Here is a 26,174-nt window from a genome sequence, read left to right as displayed (position 1 = left end):
CCTTTGATTAACGTGTCTCTGAAGAGCCAAACCAGGTTTTATTCCACAGCTCAAGGGGAAGCTCCATTGTAGGGACATTCTTGGTCTTTAACAGTGTTTAGGTGGATGCTCGGTGTCAAAGTGGCCCATTGCTGAGAAAGCAGCACAGCCATTAATAAATAGTGCTTGTCTTTCCTCTTCCATTATTCCCTGGCAAGTTTTTGTAGCTTTGACTGGTTAAGTACTTGCCCGTTCCACGTGCAGCGCTGTGTATCCTGACAACTGCAGTTGCTTTTCTGCAAGACTTGACCACAAAAACAAGCCTGACTTAACATAAATCGGTTGGTCTGTTTTTTTGGTGGTCAACTTTTTGGACTGTGTTTTATAAATACCAACATCTGTAGACTAGAAAACCTCGAGGTGGGTTGTCATACAGATGCTTTGTTACACGTTGACACGTTTTTAAAAAAAATGTTTAACTCTCTGATTCAAATGTTCTATTTTAGGCCCTGTTTAGTGAAAAACGCATGGTGTCATGATGTCAGTACCAGCCGATGCTGCATGGTTTTGTATAATGTTTCGATATCTTGACACGTGTCGTCGTGTTTATGTTGTCGTCTATGGTTGTAAAGTCAATAATGGAGGTTTAATTATAAATATAATTTTCTTTTTTGGGGGGGGGGGCTGATCAAAGCAGGAAACTTTTTTCCCATGCATGTACTTTATATATGTATTTTCGTTTAGCGTTAGAATCTGCAGAGTTACATACTACTATGGACAAATTCTCCTTTTTGTGTAATTAGTTGTTTACTTTTAAGAGGTGGTAATAATTCTGCAAACTTCTCACGCCCACGTTTACCCGGAATGTTTTGGAAGCGCTGCATGAATCGGGAAGCGCTATGGCGTCAGGTTTTGGTGGTGGAGCCTCAATAAACGGCTCCGGTCAGTATAAATAGCGTTTGGTCTGGTGCCACTGTGGCCGAGTGCTGCTGGAGCAGCAGGGAGGAGCAGCTGTAGTCTCTCTGTCGCCGAGGCCGGGTCACTCCTCTTAACTCAAGTAACACTTGAGGAGCCAGAGGTCGCTCCGGAGCCTGGCTGTAATTTCACCTGCACATTTCTGAGTGGGTCCCTTTTTGTTGGAACAGTGACTTTAATATGCTTTTTTGCTTTATTAAAGCTGCAATCGAAACATATTTGACTTAATCAGCTGATCAAGTGAACGAGTTGATGGCAACCTTTCGTGTTTCATGTCTTATTTTCACTTTGTTTCGTTGGCAGTTATTTAATTTTTTTTACTTATTACAAGCAAAAATACCTTATTTGCTTATAACTTATTTATGAACTGGCCTTTCTTCCAGACGATACACAGTTTAACTTCTGTTTGTCTCATAGGTAGGCAACTTTAGTTTTTACACGAAAGCTTAGTTTGTGTTTTCAAATGATCGCATTACAATTAAAAACTGAAACTATTGTTTAAAAAAAAAAAAAAAAATCTAATTATGTTGATGTATATTTCTTTTACAGCATTTCTTTTCAAAAGCCAAAAGATGAAAAAAATGAGATCATTACTGAGAAAAGGCATTTTGATTGGAGAAATATTTCCCTTTTTGGTCATTCTCTTCATAAGTCACGTCATATTGACATCGATCAATTAGTCACCTTAACGGTGTTCAGGTTGGCAGCTCGGATTCAAAGAGGAGAAAAGCGCCTGTGGTTCCAGGAACGAGAAGCTTCTCGGTTTGTTCTCGGCAACACTTCGGCCCGGGCTTGCCTTCTCTCCCTCAGCTGCGGCGGGGCAGCTGTTTCCTGATAAAGTCATTATGCACCACCGTCCCCATGCCAGACAGTGGAGCAAATAAGTTCGGACACTGGCAATAAAAATGAATTAATGGAGCTGCAGTTGCTGCTGTATCCGTTTCCTCGATCAGCGGTGTGAAATGCTTTTCAGCTCAGGGGCCACATACAGTCCAATTTCATCTGGAGTGGGCCGGATTGGTAAAATAGAGATATAATAACTTTTAAATTGAAAGTCGGCGCAAATTTATTTTGACATTTTTGCATTTTTCTTGTGCACCTGTGAAAAGAAAGTTCAGTGCATTTCAACATCCGAGTACTGAAAACCGACACATGATGTTCCCCCCAAAAAAATGAATGCGGGATCCGAGTTGCGCAACACCGGAATCAAACTGGGAAAATGTCAATAGGTTAGAAAAATAGCTGCGCTCCATGTCCTGAGTTAACGTGGAATGTTTGCCTTGCGGGTGCTCGATGGGCCACTTGGCCGGCCTCCAAGAACACTTTGTAGAGGAAGGATTAGGTTGTGTTAATTGGATAGACGGGCCAAAAAGATTATGTGTGCTCGCCCTTTAAACCCGACTCAGACGAGGAATAGTAAAAGTCTTGATACGGTGTGTTAATGTGATGACAAGAGCTGCCAGCGTGCCGGAGGCGTCTGACCCCGAGCAGTCAGCTGATTTCAGGGTATTAAATCATTCACTTCACCTCCCATTATCATCACGCTTTGTTTTCAGTTTCCCCCCGAAACTTTTGCAGATTGAAATCCAAAGAATTTCTAGCATCCGTGTTTTAATGTTTTTTTTTTCTTCTGTTGTTGCAGATCCTTCAAGCCCGACTTTGTTCTGATCCGCCAACACGCCTACAGCATGATCCCCGGCGAGGACTTCAGGAACCTCGTCATCGGCCTCCACTTCGGCGGCGTCCCGAGCATCAACTCCCTCTTCTCCATCTACAACTTCTGCAGCAAGCCCTGGGTGGTAAGAGACGTTTAAAACGGCTTTTTCTGCTCCACTTCAACCCGCACGGCGGCGGCGCGAGTCCTTCCCTCGGCGGCTGCCGCCGACTGATTTATTTGGGCCATTAAATGGCGCCGTAACACCTGTCCGGAGCCCGCGGAGCGGCCGGCCTCCAACAACACACATTATTACTCACGGTGGTGATGGAAGCTCCAGAACCTGCAGAGAGCAGCGTGTGCATTCCTGGCTCCTGCCGCCGATCGTAATTCCAGTCTTGTCAGTGACGGCGTTGGTTTAAAGCAGCAGGTTCGCTGCGCAGAAGACAACATGTAGTTAAGTAATTTGGTGGAAAGCTCTTGTATATTTACAGCTAAAACCAGCGACTGTCCACCAAGAGTCGCACAGATTCTTCGAAATCCGATTATCAATAACTATATCTTGCAACTATTTCCCCATGCAGGATATCAGACTGCAGCTTATACTCGTTGAGGTTATGGTTCACATGTAGATTATAGGTAGACGCCGCATTTTCACAGACGGTCCCTAAATGCTTCAACTTTTCGACTGCAGTTAACAGATGTTCCTTGAATGTCTCGCAGGCAAATTATAGGTGGACGCTGCAAGTTACAGGCGGACCCGACTTCTTCACATGCAGGTTATTTGACTATTGCTAAATGTTATAGTTCACCAATGCTTCAAACACAGATTATGAATAGACACTTAAATCCCATCAATACAAGTTATATTTTTTAAAAAATCCTCTACGCATACAAAAAAATATGAAAGAAGTACATGATTGAAGTAACAGTTACTATATTTTGTATGTTTGAGATGAAATCAAAGTAAATAAGTAATTTGAGAAAAAGTAAACTTATTTGTAGGTATATCTATATTATTTATAACATTTACAAGAACTGAGATTTCAAGTTTCTTTGCAGATTTTGACATTTAATGCATTGACTGAATTGGTTTAAAGCTGAGATACCTTGATGTTGGAACTTTTGAAAGATGACTGAAGTGCAAGTATTCAATCTTGAATCCACTATTAAAATAAAGATTAAAGTAGGATTTAACTGTGTTCAGCACTGTGAGAGCACGCCTTTCTCTGTAACGCTACAAAGTTCATTTTCTTTTTTCCATTTGAACCGATTTCTTGATTCTCACTTTACAAGCTGTACAAGAGTGGTTTACAAATTCTCCTGAATGCTTTACACATGTAAACACTATGATTTGCAGATGTCCACTAAATGCATCGTATGATATTAATGATGATACATTAATGATTTATTATGATTATAATGGTTAGGTGCAGGCTGTAGATAGATACTCCGTTTACAGATGTTCCCTAAATACCTTTAATCAATTAGCTGTGCAGTCTGAAACATTCCCCTGTTTCGTCCGGACCACAGTTCTCTTTGGGGAAAAAAACGTTTCATTTGGGCGATGTGAAAAAACGCCCACCAACTCTGAACCGGAGTCAACAAGCCACCTCTGGTCCCCTTCAAAAACCATGTCTCGGTTCCTTTACAAACAATCTTTCTCGCGGGCAAGGTGAGAGGGCTGATGTAGTGCGCTATGCATTCTGCGTAGTAAACAAACAAAGCTAACGCCGCGAATCAGAAGAATTAGACGAAGAAAGAAAAGGTTGGAAAATATCTTGCGGACAGATGTGAAGTATTAAGGAGGAATTAGTGAAATTGAGATCTGGTCTGAAGATTAAATATTGTGGTTGTTTGTGGCTGCCCGTTAGCCACGAGCTAACTAGCCTAGCCACCACGGGCTAAACCGGCGGGACTTCCCGTTTCGCTCTGGACCAATCAATGAGCTGTGTTTCTTATTAATTCCTCTCTATTCAGTGTTTGTTTTGGGGCGACAGCGCCCCCTAACCAGCAGCTGTTGTAATTGCGTGACGTTTTCCGGGCGGTTTGGTCCGGTCTCCGAAGTGAATGTGAACACCACCCGAAACAATTCAAGGTGTAAAAATTCTCGGCTCCCCACCCTCCCAGGTGAATCGAGTCTCGGACGATCCGAATGTCAAAGGCCCCTAAAACAAATCCAGCTCAGACGTGTCTGGCCTCATCGGTTTGAAACAACGAATGCTGGGAATGTTACACTGGTGACTGGCCAGTGTGCGAGCGCCGATGTAAAACATCAAGTCAATGAAACTACTTCTTGTGACCTCCAATCCAAGGTTTATTTAACAGCTACCATTCTGGCCTAACACTTCCCAAGTGTATGAGGTATAACTACAGCTTATTGGGCAAGAAACTGCCCGAAATACAACGTCGAGCAAACCTCCCATTTGTGTCAACCCTCTGCTGAGTGCAACAAGTCGAAAGCCGTTATAACAGGTGAGGCAGTATAATGTTTTTAGTACAGGGCAAATGGATTTTTCTTTGGGGGCTCAAAAGGTGTTCAGTCCTCCGCAGCTGAAGGTGAGTCTAATGGCCGCGATCAACTTTCAATACACAACAGAACAGGCACTCAGGTTGTTGGGTGTCGTCGCCACTAAAAGCTTTTCTTTAACCTCTCCATTCTCCAACGACGGCGCCTGACATGTTTTTTTTTTATTTCTGCTCGCAGTTTTCGCAGATGATCAAGCTGTACCACTCCCTCGGCCCGGAGAAGTTCCCGCTGAACGAACAAACCTTCTATCCCAACCACACGCAGATGGTGAGTGCCTCGCAGATATTATTGTTCCTTTCAAAACAGCAGGGGGGCGGGGGGGTAAAGAAGACACACTCTCACGCACGCAAGACAAAGAAGCCTTCCCTGGTCCGTTTTTCATTAAATCTTTATTATAAAAATAAAAAACACAGAAATTAAGTCAAACATTTCTATAACCCCTACAAGGAAACAACCCCCACCCACACAATTCAGGAATCGGTGTTTACACACAGACTGTACACAGCTTCCTTGATAGGATTTTTTTTTTTTTTCCTTCTTTAAGGATCAGACTTGACCGAGTGTTTCTGTGTTAAGCAGACAGTATATTTACACAAACGTGAACCACAGAAATAACGACACAGGAGAGCCACGGCAGGCGAGAGAGCCTCATGAAGACATTTCTAGACTGCTGTCTGTCGAAACTTGCTTATCAATGTTTTGGGGGCAGTTTGAAGAATATTCATTGAAGATTGATCTAATATAAAAAACAAAAAGTATGATTTAAGGATGTGAATTTGGCTTTTTAAGTCTGGGAATCAGCATTTCCCCTCCTAATATAACCTTCTGCAGCTTGGAAATAGTTGCAAAACGTTTTGTTAAATTATTTGCTGTTTTCCCAAAATATTATAAATTAGAGAAAATTTACTTATTCAAGTGATTTTCTAAAGAATTAGAGGATTTACGACTTCCAGAACTGCCAAAGTTTATCAACTAAATGTCCTTTTTAACTTTTGATTCCAAAATCTTTAAATTTTTATATTTGTACCAATGAATGAAACAAATCTATTGGCACAGATATTTTATAAAGTCAGACAACCCTGAAAACTGAGCTAAATGATCAAGCTTCATGTCGATTAAAAACAAAAGTATTCTCCGTTTTTTTTTTTTTTTTGTTCATGACGCTCCCTAAGCGTAAATGAGAACGAGGCCACTCCCCCATCCGCGGCCGCTCTGTGTCCGTTAATGGAATGGACCGAAGGGAAAAACAAAAATAATGACAAATAACACCTTAGCGTGGGAACGGGTGAGGATAGAATGAATTTAGTGACAATAACGTTACGAGCATTTTATAATTTCCATTTCAAATAGTTAAATAGAAAAAGATTGAATATACACTTAGAAAATATGTCATTCTCTGAAACCTCTGCTGCAGTTTTATCGGGTTGTTGAAGAGTACCAGTCTGAGGGAATATGACGAAGCAGGAAAAAAAGGAAAGAAAGAAAAAAAAAAAAAAAAGTACCATAATATTTAACGTGCAGATGCTGGTCCTTCATTCTGGACGGCTGAACATGCGGTGCTGGATTTCACAATGCAGTTTAGTCCTTTTTATAAATTTTTTTTTTCTTTTTCTGCACATATAATCACATGGCTACCGTGTAATCCAATAGATGTATAAATAAATGCATGACAGAGGTTTCAGCTGAGTTGATTTCTGTAGCTTATGTTATATACAGCAAAAAATAAAATATCACTATCTCTGCGAAAAAAAAACCCCCAAAAAACAGTACTTCCCCCACATTGGCGCCGCTATTTTCTTTTTCTCTTATTCTACAGTGCTCAATAGAAACGGTTGCTGTCTGGGGGGGGGGGAACGAGTTGAACAGCAAACATTCAGGGAAGCAGAGATACTACCATCGTAAAGACCAACGTTACAGTCAGAACTGAACAATCGACGTGGACTTCACCGGGAAACAATACCACTTTCCAATTTTTTTAAAAAAAAATTTTTGTTGAGTTTTTTTCCACAGATCCTACCTCATGTCGATGAAGCTTTGATAATCTTAATATTGGCCCCTTCCCATCACCCCTTTGCAGCTCTGAGACGCAGGACTGTTTGATATTAGTGTGGGAACGTTGTCTCAGAGGGTCAACCGGACAACTGTGAACCGAACAGGCACTGTAATGGATTTGCTCTTTACTTTCTCTCTCTTTTTTTTTTTTTTTTTCTCGGCCACCCAGGCAAGTGAGTTTCAAGAGTCCTGGACTAGTGATTGTGGATGGGAAGGAGTCGGGGGGGGGGGGGGGTGGCGGCGGCAGTGGGCGAGGTGGCATTCAGGGGTCGGTGGTGTTGATGGTGGTCTTGTCGCGGGACGTCAGGCCCCGGTACCAGCTGCAGTAGCCCTCCTTCTGCTGGATGCAGGCGTAGTGCCGGGACTGGTAGCCGGGGTAGCCGAAGTGGGACAGCATGTCCGTCCATAGACACTCGTTCTTGGAGGTGACGAAGCAGGGCAGGTAGTGGCACGGCTTGATCTGGAGAGGGGAGAGAAGCGAGTCGAGATGAGGCGGACGGAGACGTAAACAAGTTTTGGACAGTTTGTGTTTGTTGGCTGTTTGAGTCTGAACGCTGTTGGCAGTGAAGACTGAACACGGGATTTCGAGGACCATTTAGGGTAAACTTGTTTGATGCTCCATTTCAATGAAACTGGAAATGGAAGATTCCTTTTATGATTAGTTCTAAATGATCCTGATGTGACACTAATGAAATCTTGAACGAGCCCACTGCAATTTAAATAAAGCTGCCACTTTCTCTTCTGATTTCCTTCTTCTTCGTCTAATGCGATTAATCAAATTGGGGATTACTGACTTTGTAGACGAGGGTCAAATAAAAACTTCTTATGTCTACGCAGTTATTATAAACTGTGATCGAGCAGATAGATTTAACATAATCAAATTTAGGAGGGAAGCTGTTCACATGTAGAACTTCTAATCCAATGTTTTGTTGACTGGTTACCAAAAAAACTGTTGCCTAATGAAACAAACTAAACATGACGATACATTGCTGCAAAAGCACGATTCCTAAATGAATGCATGATGTCATGTAAGATATTGCGATAAATCAAGTAGAGGATGGTATTATTGTGCTTTGACATTTGTTTTCCAATGTTCAGTTTGTCTTTTGCGACATGTTGCGAGTGTTGATATTAGAGAAATTTGTGGGTTTTTTGCATGCATGTATGTATGTATGTGTGGTTTCATTATAAAAACAACCAACAGCGCCAATTCGTGGGCCAACATGCCATCGTGGCCGCGTAAACATGAAACTTTTCCGAAACAAAAATGCGCCAGACTCCTGCATAAAAGTTTGGGCAAAGACCGAAGCAGGTTTAACTCAATGGGCAGTGATTATAAAGAAAGTACAAGAGATAAGAGCCTGGTTCATTCAAGTAGAGGAGTGACTTTTCCATTATTGAAAATGGAAATGAGGAACATGGTGTTACGTCTATAATCGTCTCGTAATTTTGTCTTCAATTAAAACTTCTGCAGTGAATGACTGAAAGCACAAACTGATCAGGTGTAATTAAAAAAAAGAAAGAGAAAAAGACAGCTTTTCATATCATTAACAAGTACACCCAGGCGTTCCGTTTTGTGCTTTGGATGGCCTTTCTAAAGCGCGGCACTCATTCCAGTTTCTTTAAGGGGTTCAATTAGGTTTCTCTCAGCCTCCGCCGTGCGTCACTCCTCCAGGTGCTCGCACAAACAAAAAAACGCATCTTCAAAAACCCGCCGGGATGAATGTCGAGCACGAGCCGACAGGAAGGTTCACAAAACCACTCAGAGGTGGCGAACGGAAAAACCTCCCGCGCTCGGCGGCGGCGGCGGCAAAACTGAGTCATCCGCCGTAAAGAGCTGCACTTATCTGGATGTGAATGCAGCGGAGTCAATCGGCACGATAAAGGGGCTCACTTCTCGTTTGGGCTGTTTTTGTCAGTCCGGGCCTGGAGATCCAGTCCTCCGCGGGTTCAGAGGCTGTTGGAGTGCTTTAATCGATCCGCGGGGAAATGATTCTCCCAACTAGTGCAACGTACTCCCTGCTATTCACTGGAGTAAATCATCGTCTGTGAAGGAATGCGAGCGTGTCGAGCATTGCCTTGTTTATGCCGTTCACACTTACGGACTCAGATTTTGGCGCCTCGGTTGATCGATGGCTTTTCCCTGGGCTCTTCGCCATTGGCGCCGTTTGCAAATTCTGGTTCGCTCTGCTAATCCACCCGTACTGACAGGGGGCCGATGGCGTAAGCAGATGTCCAGAACGCTGCTGTACAGTAGGACGTTTTACGAGGCGGGACAGCAGCTGCACTGCGGCGAACTCCATATTCAAGTCATACGAAACGAGGAATGAAGACTTGAGCGTCGTCCAAACCTGTTACTTAATAACTCCCAGTGATGCTAGTAAAAGTTGTTTTCCCTGTCGCTGCTGAACATCTCCGATGTATGAAAGTGGGGAAAAATAACCTCATAATTCAATCTTTATAAAAAAAAAATAAAAATATCGACTTCTTGGCTTGCAGTCATAGAAGAGGAGCCTGAACTTATTCGACCCTTCGCACCGTGAATAAGTAGTTCCTTTCTGGGCTTCGCGTAAAGCATGCACCAGCAGTTTCATGTTTGTTTTTGTCGTGAAAAAGGAGGAGCAGCTCACTGGAGCTTTCTGGAGGTTTCCACTCACCCTGCAGTTGCAGCCCAGTTGGTACCGGTGGTTGATGCCTTTCTTCTGGGCCAGCGACAGGCGCTCCCACCGCTCGTTGAAGTTGCAGAGTCCGGTGTAAACCTTACCGTCGTACACGCGCCCTGCAGAAGCAAAGAATGGAGGGGATCAGTCCCAATATGCATCCATAAGCTGTTATTTGTTGATTTGAGTGCCGCTTGAACTATCAGTTATACAGTTAAACATGTGATGTACAATGATAATATAAACACTTACGCAGATGACGTTAATGTCTATACGTTGGGGTTTTTACTCTGAGCTAACAGTGCTCTTTCTCTTGCTCCGAATTTACATCAGCTGTGTGGGCCGTAGTTTTCGTTTATTTTCACATCTGCAGTTCCCTCCAGCAGTGAAGTAGAAGTGGTTTGTTGAATTGCTTTATTTGAGTTGTTTTAGTCTAGGAAGTTTTTGTGTAGCTACGAGCTACAAGCTAGCACACGCTATCGAATATGCGCCAAAGCGCTGTAAAAGCCACTGTAACCAGAATTTTTTGCCCCGCCTCTGGGCTTGAGTTGCGTGGTCTCGCCAGCGCATCGCCTTCATGTACAGTTTGCGTTTGGAGTATAAATTAGGTTTTACGCAGGAGTGAAGCAGCGTATGTTCAAAAGCCTGTAACAGCGGGTGGATTCTCCAACTTCCTGTTTCCATTTCAACAATAACACCCATTCCATAACATTAAATGGAGGATGAGTATTTTTTTATTTTTTTAATTGTCGAACGTGAGACACAAACTTGCTCTAACCCCTAAAGAATGTAAAGTTCTAATAGCACATACAAGCAAGAAAACTTTAAAATAACAGTTTTAACAAACATCTCATGACTTAATCATGAGATTGGCAGGATGACACCAAGTGAAATACACAAGTGGTACACAACATTCCATGTAGTGTTTTTTTTTTTTTTGACCACACACTGTAGATGAGAGCATCCTCTAAAATGCAAACCCTTAAAGCAGCTCGACCACTAATCAAGACGTCACGGGCAGTCACTTGATCGGAGCTGCGCTGAAAGAAATACTGCGTGACACGCTCATGCCACGAATGCACGCATGCTATTTCATTATTCGTCTAATTTCATAATCCTCCCCATGTAACACGGGACGCTGCCAACACGGCGTGCCGGCAGGCCAGCGTGTTTATCTATGGTAAGACAATCTCTTACCTTGAGCCCATTTTAAACCAACGCCCCTATTTCTGAATACCCCAAAGGTCAGCAGACGTCTATTTCAGGCCCAGAATCATTTGCAGCTCGCCGACTCCTGGGACAGGTGCACGTCTACGGCCCTCTGGTGCGCAAGAACATCACGGTTTGTCACCGTGTGTCTCCTCTATAGTGTTGTCACCACGTGGGAATTTGGCAGCTCACAAGTATGTCCGACCTCCCCCTTCTGGACCTCCCTCTCTGCCGGCATCCCCCTCGCTGAGATTACTCGAGTCACTCACAGGCTTATTACATGGTGTTGAGTGTGTGACATGCGCCTAGAATACTAATCGGGGCCGAGGCACTCCAGGCTTGATCAAAGCGGGTTCGGGCGGCTCATCTCGCCGGCCCCTCTGCGTCCAAATTGCCCCTAATGCATTCCCGATCATATTCAGGACTTATTATAGGACGCCCTGACAGCAGCGAAACACACTGGTGATGTCACTCGCACCCCGAACAAGGGTAAACATAGCCCGGCGGTGCCTGGCAACGCCGCCTGGTTGGCATGCGCTGCGCGGTGGGAGTTACAGTATTTACAGATCGGGACTTAGCGACAGCTATATACACCAAACGCCGCAGGGTCCAAGGTAAACTGCACCTCTGTTGGAAATAGCAACTCATAAAATGCTTGTGCTGGAAAACGCCGGTCGCTTCCTGTTGGTTAATTGCAAGTTGTGTAAGAGATGAAAAACGTCTGCGTTTCTGCTCCGAGAAGTCGAACGGGGAGTGAGTGCAGAGGCTCCAGCGTGGACTGCACAGTGGCAAACGGGATGTTATAAATAGTGGGGAAGTTCATGTCACAGGACAAATGAAGACGTCCCTCGGGAGGTGAGGGGGGCCGGGAGTTATTTCCACCAACAAACTTGGACTGCTGGACCCCGAGAGGCCTCCCACAGGGAACAAGGGCAGAAAGCTGACAACATCTCTTGATTTTATAATTCATGTTAATAGATTGCTGCGAAATAAGAAATAATTGTCAGGGATTGAACTGATATCACCTTTAGTTTCTTACACGTACCGAGTACCGACATATGTACTTGACCCTAATTTATACTTCATGTGCAAACAATATGTAAAGGCCATACTGCCACAAACCACCTTCCGCTCTCATTGATCAGTCACACTATAATCATGTGGAGCATTACTGGTGTAACTGCAATCCAACCTGGTCATCTGTTCATATGAATTTCCGCATAATCTGCTTTGGTGATGTTTAAATATTACCTGCGTGCATGTGTGTGTTTTTTTTTTTTTTACAAAAACAAACTGCACCCACTAGTGGCCCAACGTGAAAACTACATCATTCATTTTAAGCATTGCCGTGTAAATATTTTCCAAACGTCACTCAAACACGAAGCCTTTCTTCAACGGAAATGTGTCGTCACTATTTAATTTATTTGAACAATGTAGTTTCATTAGGTTTTTTTATGTATATATATTTTCTGGTGGTTTCACCCTGTAAAGCTGACAAATGGGCACGGAGGAAGAGTCATAAATCAGTGAGGCTGCTCACCTGTGATCAGGTACTGGTACTTGTTGATGTCGAACTTGACGCCACAGAGACTCTCCGATGCGTCCGTGTAAATGTGCTGCACATGCTGGACTTTGTCGAATCCTTTGTACATCTGTGAGACACGAGAGAAAGAAGTTTAGTAAAAAAAAATAATAATAATCTCAGCGTGGAAGCACTCATCCCTGACTGCTCCAACCTCTTCTCAGAAACAACCGGGGATAAAAAGAGCACGCTGGTTTTATCAGATGGCACTTCCTCAGAAATGCCTCGAGGGAGAAGTATCAGGCTCCGCTCTTAACCGAATCACAGATAACATGGTTACGTTGCGTAAGAGGTTTTGAGGCTGTTGTGGCGCTGGACATGAGCTCAATTCACTCATAGCAGGTATGTGGAGCTTGGAGTCGATGTTTTCGTCTTCTCAGAACTGTTTGGGTTTGTTTTTTTTCCCCCCCAGTGTAATTTATTTGTCTGGGAACAACAGGAAATCCCTGTTTAGACGTGTCGCTCCCAGAACAAACCATTACTTAAGCCAGAAAACACTGAAGCTTTGGGAAAGCCAAAGGCATGCGTCTCACAGGATTTGTTGAAATTTTGGAGGGAATTCTTTAGAAAAGGAAAAACACAAACTGTAATACAAATAAATAACTCAAGGAGAGTGCAAAGGCCACATCTAATTCCAGCGGATGATCCTTTCAGTGCTTCAACTGGAGGCCACTTAAAGCTTTTGTTCCAAACTGGGGATGCGGTTGTGCGACTCTGATGAAATGTTTACACTCGGCGCGAGGAGGAGTTTGGTGTAACGCTTGTAAGCTCGCTAATCCTCCGGCCTGGCTCCTGTCTGAGCAGCGGGCCGATGTCAGCATCTGTCGGAAATATGCAGCATTATGTAAGAATATAGAGGAAGTGAAGAGCAGGCTTTCGGGATAAATATCTCCAACTGCTTTTCAGATATTGCAGAGCAGCTGAGGGGGCGGAGAGACGTCGGCGTGACCGAACAGCCTCTTTAGCTCCCAGTTAGGTTTATTCAAACGGGAGTCCAAAGGAAAAACGGAACAACAATGAAGGGGAAGTTTAAAAAAAATATATATATAAAATGTGGTATAGTGTTTTGCAAGTTTGCATGTTCTTTCTGGGTACTCTAGTTTATTCCCCAAATCATGTGTAAGAGCTCATTTTAGTTCAGGGGTCGCATTGAAATAGTGCCTTAAAGTGTTTCTTTATTGTGGTTCAGAGTATAAGTGATGAAAATGTCAATATACAAAACACTATAATCTCAACATATAGCTCATTCTAATGAAACTTTATGCTCCAAAATACAGTCAAATGTCCAATAAAAAAAAAAAGGTATTGCGTCATGCATGTTTATACAAAATCATGGCTTTCAGGCTAATGCGAGTTTGCAGGCGGCTCATGAGTGAAACATGAGGCCAGTGGGCCAATCGGCCGGCAAGAGGCTCCAATCCGCCCAAACCACCAAGCAAATTGTACAAATTTCAAAGAAAACAAGATGTTTTTTTTTTTTTTTTTAAACAAATTTAAAAATCGCAGAAACAACACAACACTGAGACCCGAGCTGAGATATCAGTGACTCTGGTTTCACGGGTCTTATGTTTGACACCCCCGGTGTTTGCGGTATAATTGGTGCCTCTAAATAGTTCACGGCCGTGAATGAGTGTGTGTGTGTGTGTGTGTGTGTGTCTTTCTCTCAGTCTGAAGTTGATTTAAGCCGTCAAGAAGATGAATGGTTGATTGGATGGATAAAGAAGTTGCAAAGTGAGCAAAGCATTGCGATCAATAACCGATTTATTACACCTCATTGTGGATTAAAGCATTAAGTAATTGAATTGAGAATGCTCAGGCTTATTTAATGATTTCTCTGTTTTCACTTTCCCCTCATTTCAATTCTTTATATCGAGCGACCTATAATGTTTACTGTTTCAGCCAACAACCGATTCAGGTGTAAACTGGTCTCGTATGCACACATTTTCATATGTGTGCTTATGAAAACATTTTCCAGTGTTTGAGTTGCATTTTGTTGTATTAGCGGTGCTATAAAAATCTAGATTAATTATTTAAATGATTGTGTATCACCAGCTAATAGCACTCTACGATCCACTGCGGTCTTACTAAGTAAACTACTTCCTTGCAGATCTTACATGATCAGGTTGAAGATTGTCAATCCTAAGCGTAGACTAGTAGAATAGTGCCATAATAACCTTTAAATTAAACTTTTCTTTGTTGTGCGGCAGCGTATACATAATGCAAATGTCTATATTTTCACAAAAAACAAACAATTACTACTGAAAATGACTCCACTCTCAACAGAAAGTCAATTTCAATGAAACCTTCTGCTGCAAAATACAGTGAAATGTCAAAAACACTTCTGTAGCTGTTCATTATTCATGTTTTTACAGTTTCACCCCTGACGGCTTTGAGTCTTAAATGTATTATTTTATTTTTTTTTCGATTTTTACCATTTGCTTGGTTTGGATCCGGATTGGAGCCTCTTGCAGACCGGTTTTGTCACATGGGCCTTATGTTTGATGCCCCTGATTGAAAGTGTAATCTCAAACTTGATGTATCCAGTCTAATTGGATGACAAGAACCGTTTCCCACAGTTGAAATGGTTCGAGCGGTTAACACCATGCATGGCTTGCATCCGATGTTCGACATCATCTGTAACTCTGACGCTGGTGTTGATCCTTTCTGTGCTAAAACACTGTCTTTAAGCCAAAAAAAGGGATTCGGCTTCTCTCACCTTCATTTGCTTGACCGTGTAGCGCATCGTTCCAAAAGGTCCGTCCCGCAGAAGCTTCTTGCCCACCACTTTAGCGCGAATCACTGCGGAGAAAAAAAAAAAAAGAAGAGAGAAATGGTCACATTCCTCTTGAGCCTTCATTTCCGATCCATCAAACAACCCTCTCCCTCAGCCAGTAGGACGCATTAGTAAACCCCCGATAAACACCATTTCAGAACCAGGTTGGCACCGCAGTTAATCCGTTTATCCGATTTTCTGCATTTCCGTCGTTTGCCAAGGAGGCTACAGGAGAGAAAAAAAACCACCGGAGACTTTTGAGTTTGATACAGAAATTAGAGTTAAAAAAAATTTAATAAAATAAGGCTTGATCGGCTTGTAACAACCACAAACGTGATCACATATGCATTTTAAATCTTCATTTGTGTAGATGTAGCGCTGAGATAATCGCAGAAAGAATGCGACCCCCGAGCTGATTCATGCCGATTAAAGCAAAGACCATAACACAGTCACGTGTGTGTCTGTTTAAACAGGCTTCTTTCTGTACGGGGACGAGGGCTCGAGGAGATCTTATCGGGAGCCTCGTGTAAACGTCGGCGAGGCGAAAACTCTGGGATTTATTTGCTTTCACTCCCGCCGGGAGTGAGGGGGCTCATTGTGAGCGCAGAGCGTCGCAGTAACCGGGGCTGCGGGACCTGCGGGACCTGCATAACCTGCGGGGAGGTTCACCTGCTGCCCAGAGCCGAGCGGCCGCAGACACAACCTACACTGGCCGCGTTTGTTATCTTCTCCCGGTGGAATTTCCTCGCCACATTCTTCATGGGCTCGCCCCCCCACCCCCCAAAAAAAGTGCCAGAGCTTTTTATCCTTTTTACCTGGTGAAAAATTAGTCATTTGGCATCTTCAGTCAGGTCTGTAATCGTCCCTCAAAATGGACAGTGGGGCTAAAAATACAAGTCAAACAGGAAGCAGATGCGGCGCGACCACCCAAAAGGTGGCGGCCGCACGTTTATTTTGGACACGACGTCCCCGATTTGAACCGGGAGTTTATATAAATGCCTCCGAACATTTTATTTCAGTCCAGACGCATTTGGAGAGCGATGCAGGACACTCTATTTAAACCTTATTTGGTACGTCCGGGAGAAATCATAGATCATCAGAAAGCAAACGGCCAGTTTCAGGCCTCGTTTAAGTTAAGACGCATCGTTCTTGCGTTTTCATTTCATTTTGAAAATGTTTATTTACGCTGAAAACGATGTACTTTTCATGTTCGGCCATTAGTGGGAGCTGTTTTTTTTGTAATGAAACCACACACATAAGAGAACAATATGCTATAAACATTAACAATAGCGAGTACACCGACGTTCGTAAGGACAGACGACAGTTGGAGCTCGTATCAGAGTAGAGAGTCATTCATAACATTTTCACGTGGAAGAGCCTCTTGGTCAGTTTTCCTACGCAACTTCAAACCACAACAAAAAAACATCATGTGGAAGCTTTTAAACTGCTTTTCAAATGGCACCGTGCCTCCCCTGCAGAGCTCCGAGGGGCTTTTGTCCCGAACGTCCAGCTCTGTGCCGTCACTCACTAAATGTACCGAAGAAAGAAAAAAAAAAAAACCCCACCGGAGCAAGCTCGGGTCATCTCAGTCCTTTCAGTCTGAATAAATAGCTCCCCCCCCCACCTGCCCTCCACTTTTCAACCTCTCACAAGGAGCGTGTCGCAGAACATTTGATCCATTAATCTGTCAACTCTTCTGATACGAGCAATTACGCCCTCTGCTAAACGCACCGAAATGCTGTTTGACAGACCCTCGCCGCTGCAATTACAGCAGGAGGGCGGCTCCATTACGCAGGAATGTGCGGATACAAGAAAATACACTGCCGCTGTACCCCCCCCCCCCCCCCCCCCCCCCGGTGGCATTCGAAGGGCCACGGGAGAGTCGATTCAACACCCAGATAGGAGCCTCCTTGTTGGCCGGCGATGGTGGCATCACCCGGAGGACTGCGTGAAAGGCCTCAGCTGCTTCTTAGATGGAGGATCTGTGTCCCCCCGCCCCCCACCCCCCCCACCCACCAGCGACCTCCTGACCTCCGCTGCACTCACCAGTTATATTTACGTACAACCGCACTCCCGCCTGCTCGCGTCCAATAAAGTCTTCATTACTAAGTGTTTGTTTAACCCACTTTCAAGGTGCGACCTCACGTCGCTTTGGTTCAACTGGAAACCGCGTCGATAACGGCCTGAAGTTAAACTGCACAGAAACGTGTGGAAATGCTTAATGTGGCTGGACAACTCCCTTCGACGTGCCAGAGTTGGTTAATACGTCAACAGTTTTGAGTAGTATTTGTGTTTCGTAGCAAGTAAACATTCCCCCACAAATATGCAGCAAGAAGGCAACTTTTATCTAGAAACAATTCCCTTGTGGAAACTTGGGAGCTTTTGGTACAAGTTCGTAGTTGTAAGAAGCCTGAAAATTTCTAGACGGAAAGTATTCAGGGGTGAATATCGAGCAATTTCTTGTATGACTAAGAATTTTCCATTAGTTGCTCAATTTAGCTCCGCATTTCCTGAAGAAATGGTTGAACACAGGTTACAATACTTCCACCTAGTGGTAAAAGTGGGAAGCCGGCAGGTGAAATGGAAATTATGGTAGGATCTTATTGCACTAAAGTATGGATGTGCTCACTGCATTGTTTTCTGCATTTCAGCCGTTTTCAGGAACTTTGCATTTTCACTTGAAACCTTCATCTGCAGCTGAACCTCCCGGTCAGGAATGAAATCGCAAATGAAAACACGAGATGGGGTGTTCAACCTCAAAAAAGACAATTATCTGTGAAGGTTTAGGGTACCGGCGGGGCTACGTGAAGCAGGTTATGGCTCAGCGGTGAAACATCGTTGAGCTGATGTATCTGTCAGCCTCTCTAAACTGAAATCTATGTCTCCCTCTTACTCGGCTAAACATGTGGAATTACAGCCCAGCACTGTGACGCACAAGGATTCATCTTCTGCAGAGGATCTGACACACATTCTCAAGAGTGGGAGGCTTTTTTTTTTTCCCGTGATAAGAGAGGTAACTAGGGTCTGACAGAAAAGGAAGAGGAAGGATCCATTTCTCACTCTGTATCTCTCGCCCCGAAGCAGGAGATTACACAAGCGTCAATGCAAATGCTCAATCTTAAGGTGAGCATGTAATTTATTTCAGCCTACGTACACTGTGGCAAACTGCAGGCATGACGAGAACAGGGTTGTGTGTGTGTGTGTGTGTGTGTGTGTGTGTGTGTGTGTGTGTGTGTGTGTGTGTGTGTGTGTGTGTGTGTGTGTGTGTGTGTGTGTGTGTGTGTGTGTGTGTGTGTGTGTGTGTGTGTGTGTGTGTGTGTGTGTGTGTGAAATAGAAAGCAAGGCAGCAGACCGGTGAGTGTGATTTTAGTATGCAGAAAGTTGTCCGAGTGGGAGGACGAGGAATTCTCAGGATGACACACTACCACGCTCAAAAATAAACACTGAAACTGGATCTCTGCTGCAGGACCGAGCGTCGCCTGGAAAACACCGGAGTAGAAGGCCTCGTAACCTCCACTACGGGCAACACGGTGAATTACGGCAGGCGGCGTCGTGCGTGCAGCTAATCACCGTCATGTAATCACGATTATGCAACTTTCCAGTCACAAGGAAGAGCGATTCAACGTGGTCGTCCAACAGCGCCAACTCATGGCCTGACATGCTAACTGCAGTGTTTGCAGTGGGTAATGGCAAAACTTTTCTGAAACAAAAACGCAAAAAAAGATGCGTTTTCACTTGAAGCGTCGTGTAAACGGGGGCCCAAGACGGTGTTCCAACAGTTGCTGTTTCACTAAGCTCCTGTTTCTTGAGGAGACGGCCTGTATTCACAATGTCTGGCTTCAATAGTCACTTTGTGGCTTTCAGTTCGTAAAACGTCCAGATTAAAAAGCGTCTCCCTCTAACTGATGTAACTTGGGCTGAACCGTGCCGGCAGCTCAGCCGAGGCGTCACAGTAAAACTTCTCAGCTCCTCTGGGATCCCGCCATGGGAACGTTCAACCAAGCGGCTGTTTTTAACCGCTACCGTCCAGCTAGCAGACCTCAAAAATGCTACTTGTCTCCGCGGAAATTGCTGCCTTTTCGTCGGCTTTGGCCCGAAGTATTTAAAGCTTCACAGAGAAGTCGTCGCTGCCTCTTTTCTCTAAATGAGGGCGTAGCCATGAGAACTCGGCCAAACACCTGAAGCAGCTCACCTGACCTGACATTATGTGAGTGGACCTGCTTTGCATTGGCCTCTTTTACATGTTTATTGCTCCGACTCGTGCGCTCTACTTGGTCACTGCCCTTTTACCTTTTCTGGTTAGGCTTGTTGGACAAACTGTTCTGAATCAGGAAAATAAAAAATCCACCTGACTGCTAATTGTTGCAAGGTTAATGAAGGTCACCTAGTCAAAGTGTTGAAACGTCACCAATGCAGAGTATTGGTAATTGCACTTTAATGAGAGCGTCGAGCTGTGTGAAACTGAACCCCATGAAAGCAGTACGTCATCAGACCAGAGGAGGTGCTGAGCCGGACATTTGATACGCTTGTCTCAGAGGACGGACGTCCCAAACTGGTGCGGAATTTGGACCATATCATCTCCTCATAATTTAAACTCACTCTCCGGAGAACTGTGGCTATCTGATCACATAAAGCATCTCCTAACAGGAGTCCTGGTTTTGGGTTATCGCCCCTCACCTGCTGACCTCTGGAATGAGGAGGACGGGGGGTCAAGCTCAGGCCCCTGGAAGGTGAAGTGAAGCAACCGAACGCTACATAACTCCGAGCAGGGAACGTGCTGGTACCAGGATCACGCCGCCACACGGCCTCGGGCCGCTCATCGCCCTAAACCTTACTCCGCTGCATTTATTGACAAATCTCCCGCAGCGGGGTCGAGTCGCTGGCTTTCCTGTGGCCCGAGTCCCAAACTCGGCATGAACGCCATATCACGCTAATCCTCGGCAGCTAACCTGCTTCACAGCGCGAGTGTGTAAAGGTCTGTTCCCGTCACCTCGGAGCGCTCTGGAGCGAGCGGCGTCACCAAGTGATATTAAATTTCAGGGTCAAAGCTTTACTCCCGGGCCTCTAATCTCACTTTGGAAAAACAAGCGCTGCTCACTACCCCCCCTCCCCTGTGAATGGGCTGCTTTAACCAAGGACCTAATAATGTCCAACTAGGTCTTTGCATAACACGGGGGCGGGGGTCAGTGCTCAGGTAGCATGTAGCAGGTTTAACTGACCAACATGATGAGATCGGAGCCAGAAAACCAAAGGCGTCAGTTCTCCGAACCTCTTCATGCTCTTAAAACATTTTTAATATAAATTTTGTCAAGTGAAGAAAGGCACACTGCAATAACCCAATTCCCAACTCTTTAGCCTAATTGTGATTCATCCAGTGGAGTGCCTGCGGGTGATTATGGGTCAGGACCAAGAAAACAAGAGCAAAACGCTTTGAACTCCACTGCGGGTCTTAAAATGGGAAGATTCGGGCCTTTGAAGTGAACGGTGAGAATTACAGGGTTTTCTCCCTTGTTGCATTAGCATTTCAACACCGTGCGCCATTGTTTCCCACAACTCCCGTGTTCCCAAGATGGAAGCACAAGTGTGACTTTTGAATTCCGCTGAGAGAAAATAATTCAGTCTTTGGGTGAAACGCGACATGATCGCCACCTGTCCAGAAAACTTGACCAAAGTCACTCAATGATACTCAACCTCTCTGTGAATTAAACCGGCGCTTCAGAAGTGCTTCGTTCAGAGGAGCAAGCATTCAAAGAACACTTCAAGCTTAGCCAGGACCTTGAAACAGGGATTTGCAGGCGCCCACAACTGATCACTAGTGCACCCCCCACCCCATTGAAATCAGTCCCAGATTCTCCGTTGGAAAGCCAGAGCACTTGGCCAAAATCATTAACAAACTGTGAGAGGTACTGCATGTTTTTGTAGAAGACACATTTTTACCCGCTCCAACCAGGTCACTTGGCCCAAGATGCCTCAACAGGCGTAATGACCAGGGGTTACCAAAGTGCAAGAGAGGTGTGTGTGTGTGTGTGTGTGTGGCCATTTTGGGTCTGCAATCCCAAAGTATCTGTATCCTATTTCATCACCCTTCTCTAATAAATAAAGTCAGATCCTCAAAAGCCTATAATTAACCTGGATTCACCAAAGCATCGTCCAAAGTTAACACACATACGCTGGCGCCCAACGCAGAGGCTAAACCCTTCCAGGACGTGCTGGTTGCGCCCTCCAAATTTGGGCAAAGATTCCTCTTTTTGATTTTTTTCTGGGAACGGCAAAAAGCTGCAGAGCGATTATGACACACATGAGAAAAGAGAAAATGCAAATGAGGTGACATTTCAGAAGCGACGTCGTGTCTACACTGTTGTTCGACAGAGAAGAGTGGAACGATTGTTCATGTTAAAATAATTTAGTATTCCTACTTTTAAAATCTCAGTATTTGATAGTTATGTGTCTGTGGTAAATATCAAGCCACCAACAGTAGTTAGCATAGCATAAAGACTGAAAACTGAGCAAACGAAAGTCACGCATGAGCATTTCTAAAGCTCACCAAATAAGCATGATAAATCTCCTTTGATTCACAATAAAAGGTCAAAGTTAGACGAGCTTAACATGATTCAACAATCTTTTTTTTTTTTTTTTTTTTTTTTTAAATGGAATCCAAATCCTCAAAAGTGAAGCTGGAAGTGAGGTAGAATCTGTGTTCACGATTAACTAACAAAAGACATGCAGTGCATCTCAGAAGCTCTCCAAGCCAACGTGTTGCATCTTGTTTAACCTCGAAAGGTCAAACGTAGCCAGGCTGTGCAGAAGTCAAACGCGACGTAATTTAACAAATAATTATTGTTCTCCAAAATATTTCGCAAGATAAATATTTTTTTGGGCACTGTGCCCAAAACAAAGCATCAATCTGAACAGATTTTATTGGGATTTTGCAACAACACGTGTTATGTCATCACTATCGGCCTCTGGTGGTGAGCAGTGGTAATGCAGCGTCATTAAAAGTGACGTCAGGTTTGTGTGTACAGTGTCTTGGAAGGAAACCAGTGCTTCCCTCCACAGAAGGAGTGAGAGTCGATGCATGGCAGCAGGGCGGTTCAGTGTGTGTGCTCAGCTTCGACTGAAAGATTGTTTGATTGTGTGTCAGGGTTTTTAAGCATGCCTCACGACGGTTCCACGTTTTTGCGGTCAAATGATACCGACTCAAAATAAATCTCTGCTAAGAAACGGTACCAGACCACCTGCAACCCCCACAAAAAAAAAAAAAAAAAAAAAACACACTTCTCCCCCCCCACAGGTCCCATAAGCCTCAGGTTTTCACCAGTGTTATCCAAAAACAGTGGGCCAGGTTGGTTTGGCGCTCCAGTCTAATGACCCAGAGTTCATGTTATTGTGGGGAGCTGGCGAAGCAGGCGTTGCAACACGCTGCATAAACTCGGCGGAGGCCAGGCTGTTGATCACTGAAATACCAGAGCATGCACATAAATAAGCGGGATTTTGAAATCTGCAGGCTGGCTGTGGGTCTCATTATCAACTGGTGCCAGTTCACAGGCCTCTAACAGTTCACCGAAGCACCCAACGGCACATTTGAAACTGGAAGTCGATCCTAAAATGGACTAAAATCTGCATCCATTGATCTTCTATCCTGCTGATACCAGGTTGAAGCACCCAAAATCCAGAATTCCCCCAATCCCAGATTCGAACCAGGGATCTTCTGCTGTGAGGTGCAACACTAACCACTTTGCTCATTACAGCAACAATTTCCATACACGACTATCTGCAACAAACTGAGACACTGAGTGAGAGGATAATGATGATTGGTAGCCATGCAGATCACTTTCCTTATATTTTAATTGCGCATGATGCACCGTGATGTCCTCAGGTGACCCTAAACAAAACAAAAAAAACCCACGTCTCCTACATTACAGGACATATATATACCTTATGACTAAGTGATTGCGTGCTGGAGGGAGCCACAGTATGTAGTTGAGAATCTGCGTCCTTGTGGGTTTAAAATCCAGCTCATGTGTCTTAATGCGGTCAGAAAGGAAGATTTAGTTCAAATTAAAATTAAAAAAAATAATACAGCGATTTTCTTTTTAACGAGTGATCGTCTCCGTGGGAGCGTTTCCTCACCTATGTCGGAGTTGCAGAATGCGTCCTGCGGGTGCGTCAGAGCGCATGAGCAGCCCTCCGTCAGCTGGTGAACCTGCAGGCTGCTGAAGACGAACAGCAGGCTGATCAGGTGCTGGTACCACGACTGCATTGCTCCCAAAACTTTCCCCACACGGCTCTGGAATAAAGTGATCTGGGAGTCCGCTGCGTCTGCAGTTCAGTGCCGAAAGACTCTGTGCGTAAAAGAAAAAAGAAAAAAACCCTCCAAGTGTCGCTGCTGCTGCTGCTGCTGCTGATCGCTGTTGCTTCTCTCCTCCGTTTGAGCGTATCTGTCTCTCTCGGTCCCGGACAGGCGCACAGCCGTACATATAGCGCGCCCGGGACGACGTTCACGCCCCCCACACCCTCCCACCCTCCACCTCTGCAGCTCGCGGCAGCAGCGGCCAATCAGGCGTCGTCAGGAAACGCAGACGCGATGACACACTGGAACTTTCAGTGCGCTTCATCTTATTTTCCCCAGAAGGACCAAATAAAACAGCGCAGGCATGAGTTGTAGGATATGAGCTACCTCGATGAGGAAAAAAATAGAAAAGCATTTAAGAAAATATTTTCTTATCCAGAAAGAATAAAGAGAAATGTTAAAAAAAGGACATTTCTCTTAAATTGGAAAAATAACTCAGGAGTCTGTAATCTAATTTGTCGGGAGCTAAATAGACCTCCAAATATGTTCAAACTATGGCTCACAGGCTGCAGATTGTACAAATATGTAAATACTTCAATTCTTTATAATAATGGAAGGTGAATTAATGATTTGCGAACCGAAGATCAAGGATGTCAAAAACATTTTTAGCCACATACAGTCCAAAATCATGGGATGACGTCGTGCCATAATAACATTAAAGTTTGAACCCATATTGAATTCACTTTATAATGGTTTTCTAACGGTCATATGTGTCCCCATTGCCTATGTATGAGGCAAAGTGAAGAAAGTCTGTCATCTCTGTCACTTGCTTTCTCCACTTTTTAGTGAACGTGCGCTCATACATAAGATTTTCCCTTCATGACATCACGCAGGGAAATAACCATTCCCTCTGCTAGTGGATACTTACTTCGACTCTCCCACAGGTAGACGGAAAGATTACTGATATACTGCATTAAAAGGCCAGTGATACCCGGATAAGAATGTTTCAGTTGATGACATAATAAAGCATTTTTTAAATTTAATTTATAAATGCAACTATCAAAAACGAATCAAGACGATTTCAGAGAAATCTTTGAGATTTTAAGTAAATTTTGAGACATTTAATGCTTGATTTTGTTCATTTTCTACAAATGTAGTCCGTTCTGATTCGTAAAACATGAAACCCAGTAAATCCACAACATGTGACGAAAAATGAGGTATTAATGATTAATGAATTGTTTTGTGCCGCGTTCTGGATAAAAAGCAGTCTCCTTCCTTCCTCCGTCCTCTTTTATTTTATTTTTTTTTAAAGGCAGCTCCCATTTTGTTCATTTATCACCCAGTGTGTCACTGAGTCATCTCCCGACGCCCCCTTTAATATTTCTTGTCATACCAAACACAATCTGCAGCAACGCCTGGCAACCACATGAAAGTTTACCCGACAAAAGTGAAATCATTAGATGTGATGTAACACGAGCTGAAAGCAGGTTTTGTGTTTCGTCTCTTCTAATAATTAATCAGCGAGCATAACGGCTCCGAGTACCTGTGGCTGCCCTGGTTCCTCTGATCAGGCTTCAGTGGAGCTCCTGGCACAATCGGTCAGATTAGCCAATTAAACCTGCTTTTCTCTCCTTCCTATCCCGTGTCCGCGGCTCGGCGCCGAGTTGCGTTATCGCTGCGGGAGCTTATCTGCTGAGAGAGCGAGGGAGCTATGTTGGGAGTCGACGGGCACCCGCTGTTACATAAGCGAGCCAGAAATAATCAAGTTGGGGAACTCTGACCCTAAACGTACCTTCATTAGCCCTTATCTGAGTCTGAAGAGGCCGCCGGCCAGATTCGAGATATTGTTTGATGCTTAAGCGCGGCGTTGATAAGCCTGTGTATGAAATTTAGGTTCAAAAAGTGACTTTCATTTCATAACAACCGGATGACGTGACTGCTTTGCTTGAACGGATTTCATATTGGGGAAACAACGCTACTGAATAGGACGACTTTGTCAGAGGTTACGAGGTCGAAAGATTCTCTTTGAGAAGAAAGACACAGTAGATATTTAAAGTTCTCTAAAATAACTTTTAAAATGTGACAAAAAAACACGCTTTACCCCTTTTTTTTAAGTTATTCCGACAAACACAGTTTAGAATGGAGTGTATTTTTACATTTAAATACTTTGCGGCAGCCTTTGACGGGAATTCCGAACAGAAAGTAACTGGTTAATTTCAGGCACCGTTTCCATGACGTTTTCTAATGAAAACACAAGTTTTCTGAAACGAAAATGCAAAAATGATCAATTTTCAGTTGAAACGTTGCGTGAGTGAGGCCTTAAGAAGGTATTCTTTGCTGTAATGTTATTCGGAGCCTTCAAGCCTAATAAATACATAATTAAGTTTATTGGAATAACATGCAGTTTGTTGTGACACATTCATTCATTTCAGACGTACTATTTCAATTGTGTGCATATATATATATATAT

The 26,174-nt window shown here is 44.0% G+C and overlaps 2 protein-coding genes across 2 annotated transcripts in view; one reads left to right on the top strand and one right to left on the bottom strand.

Moving 5' to 3' along the window:
- Nucleotides 1-26,174, top strand: part of syn3 (synapsin III) — a 91,992-nt gene that overhangs the window by 34,632 nt on the left and 31,186 nt on the right. Inside the window, exons 5-6 of the mRNA XM_080491806.1 lie at nt 2,597-2,753; nt 5,316-5,405. Coding sequence (XP_080347932.1) covers nt 2,597-2,753; nt 5,316-5,405 — 247 coding nt within the window. The remainder of the gene's footprint in view (nt 1-2,596; nt 2,754-5,315; nt 5,406-26,174) is intronic.
- On the bottom strand, nt 5,605-23,907 carry LOC308127050 (metalloproteinase inhibitor 3). Its single transcript, XM_080491807.1, has 5 exons — nt 23,545-23,907; nt 15,358-15,440; nt 12,600-12,711; nt 9,848-9,969; nt 5,605-7,650 (listed from the first exon to the last, which is right to left on the bottom strand). The coding sequence occupies exons 1-5, from the start codon at nt 23,672-23,674 to the stop codon at nt 7,453-7,455; spliced, it is 645 nt and encodes a 214-aa protein (XP_080347933.1). The 5' UTR covers nt 23,675-23,907; the 3' UTR covers nt 5,605-7,452.

The sequence above is a fragment of the Lipophrys pholis genome (genome assembly GCF_963383615.2).
Source record: "Lipophrys pholis genome assembly, chromosome: 22".
Lineage (NCBI taxonomy): Eukaryota > Metazoa > Chordata > Actinopteri > Blenniiformes > Blenniidae > Lipophrys > Lipophrys pholis.
Note: the sequence above shows the minus strand (reverse complement) of the source record. Positions and strands in the feature narration are given on the sequence as shown.

Bases quoted from the DNA above. Each gene is read 5' to 3' on its own strand.
- LOC308127050 (XM_080491807.1), bottom strand. From the start codon at position 23,674: ATGCAGTCGTGGTACCAGCACCTGATCAGCCTGCTGTTCGTCTTCAGC. The intron at 15,441-23,544 runs GTGAGGAAACGC...TTTTCTCCGCAG, and splicing joins ATTCTGCAACTCCGACATAG to TGATTCGCGCTAAAGTGGTG. The intron at 7,651-9,847 runs GTGAGTGGAAAC...TCCCCTCTCCAG, and splicing joins AACTGGGCTGCAACTGCAGG to ATCAAGCCGTGCCACTACCT.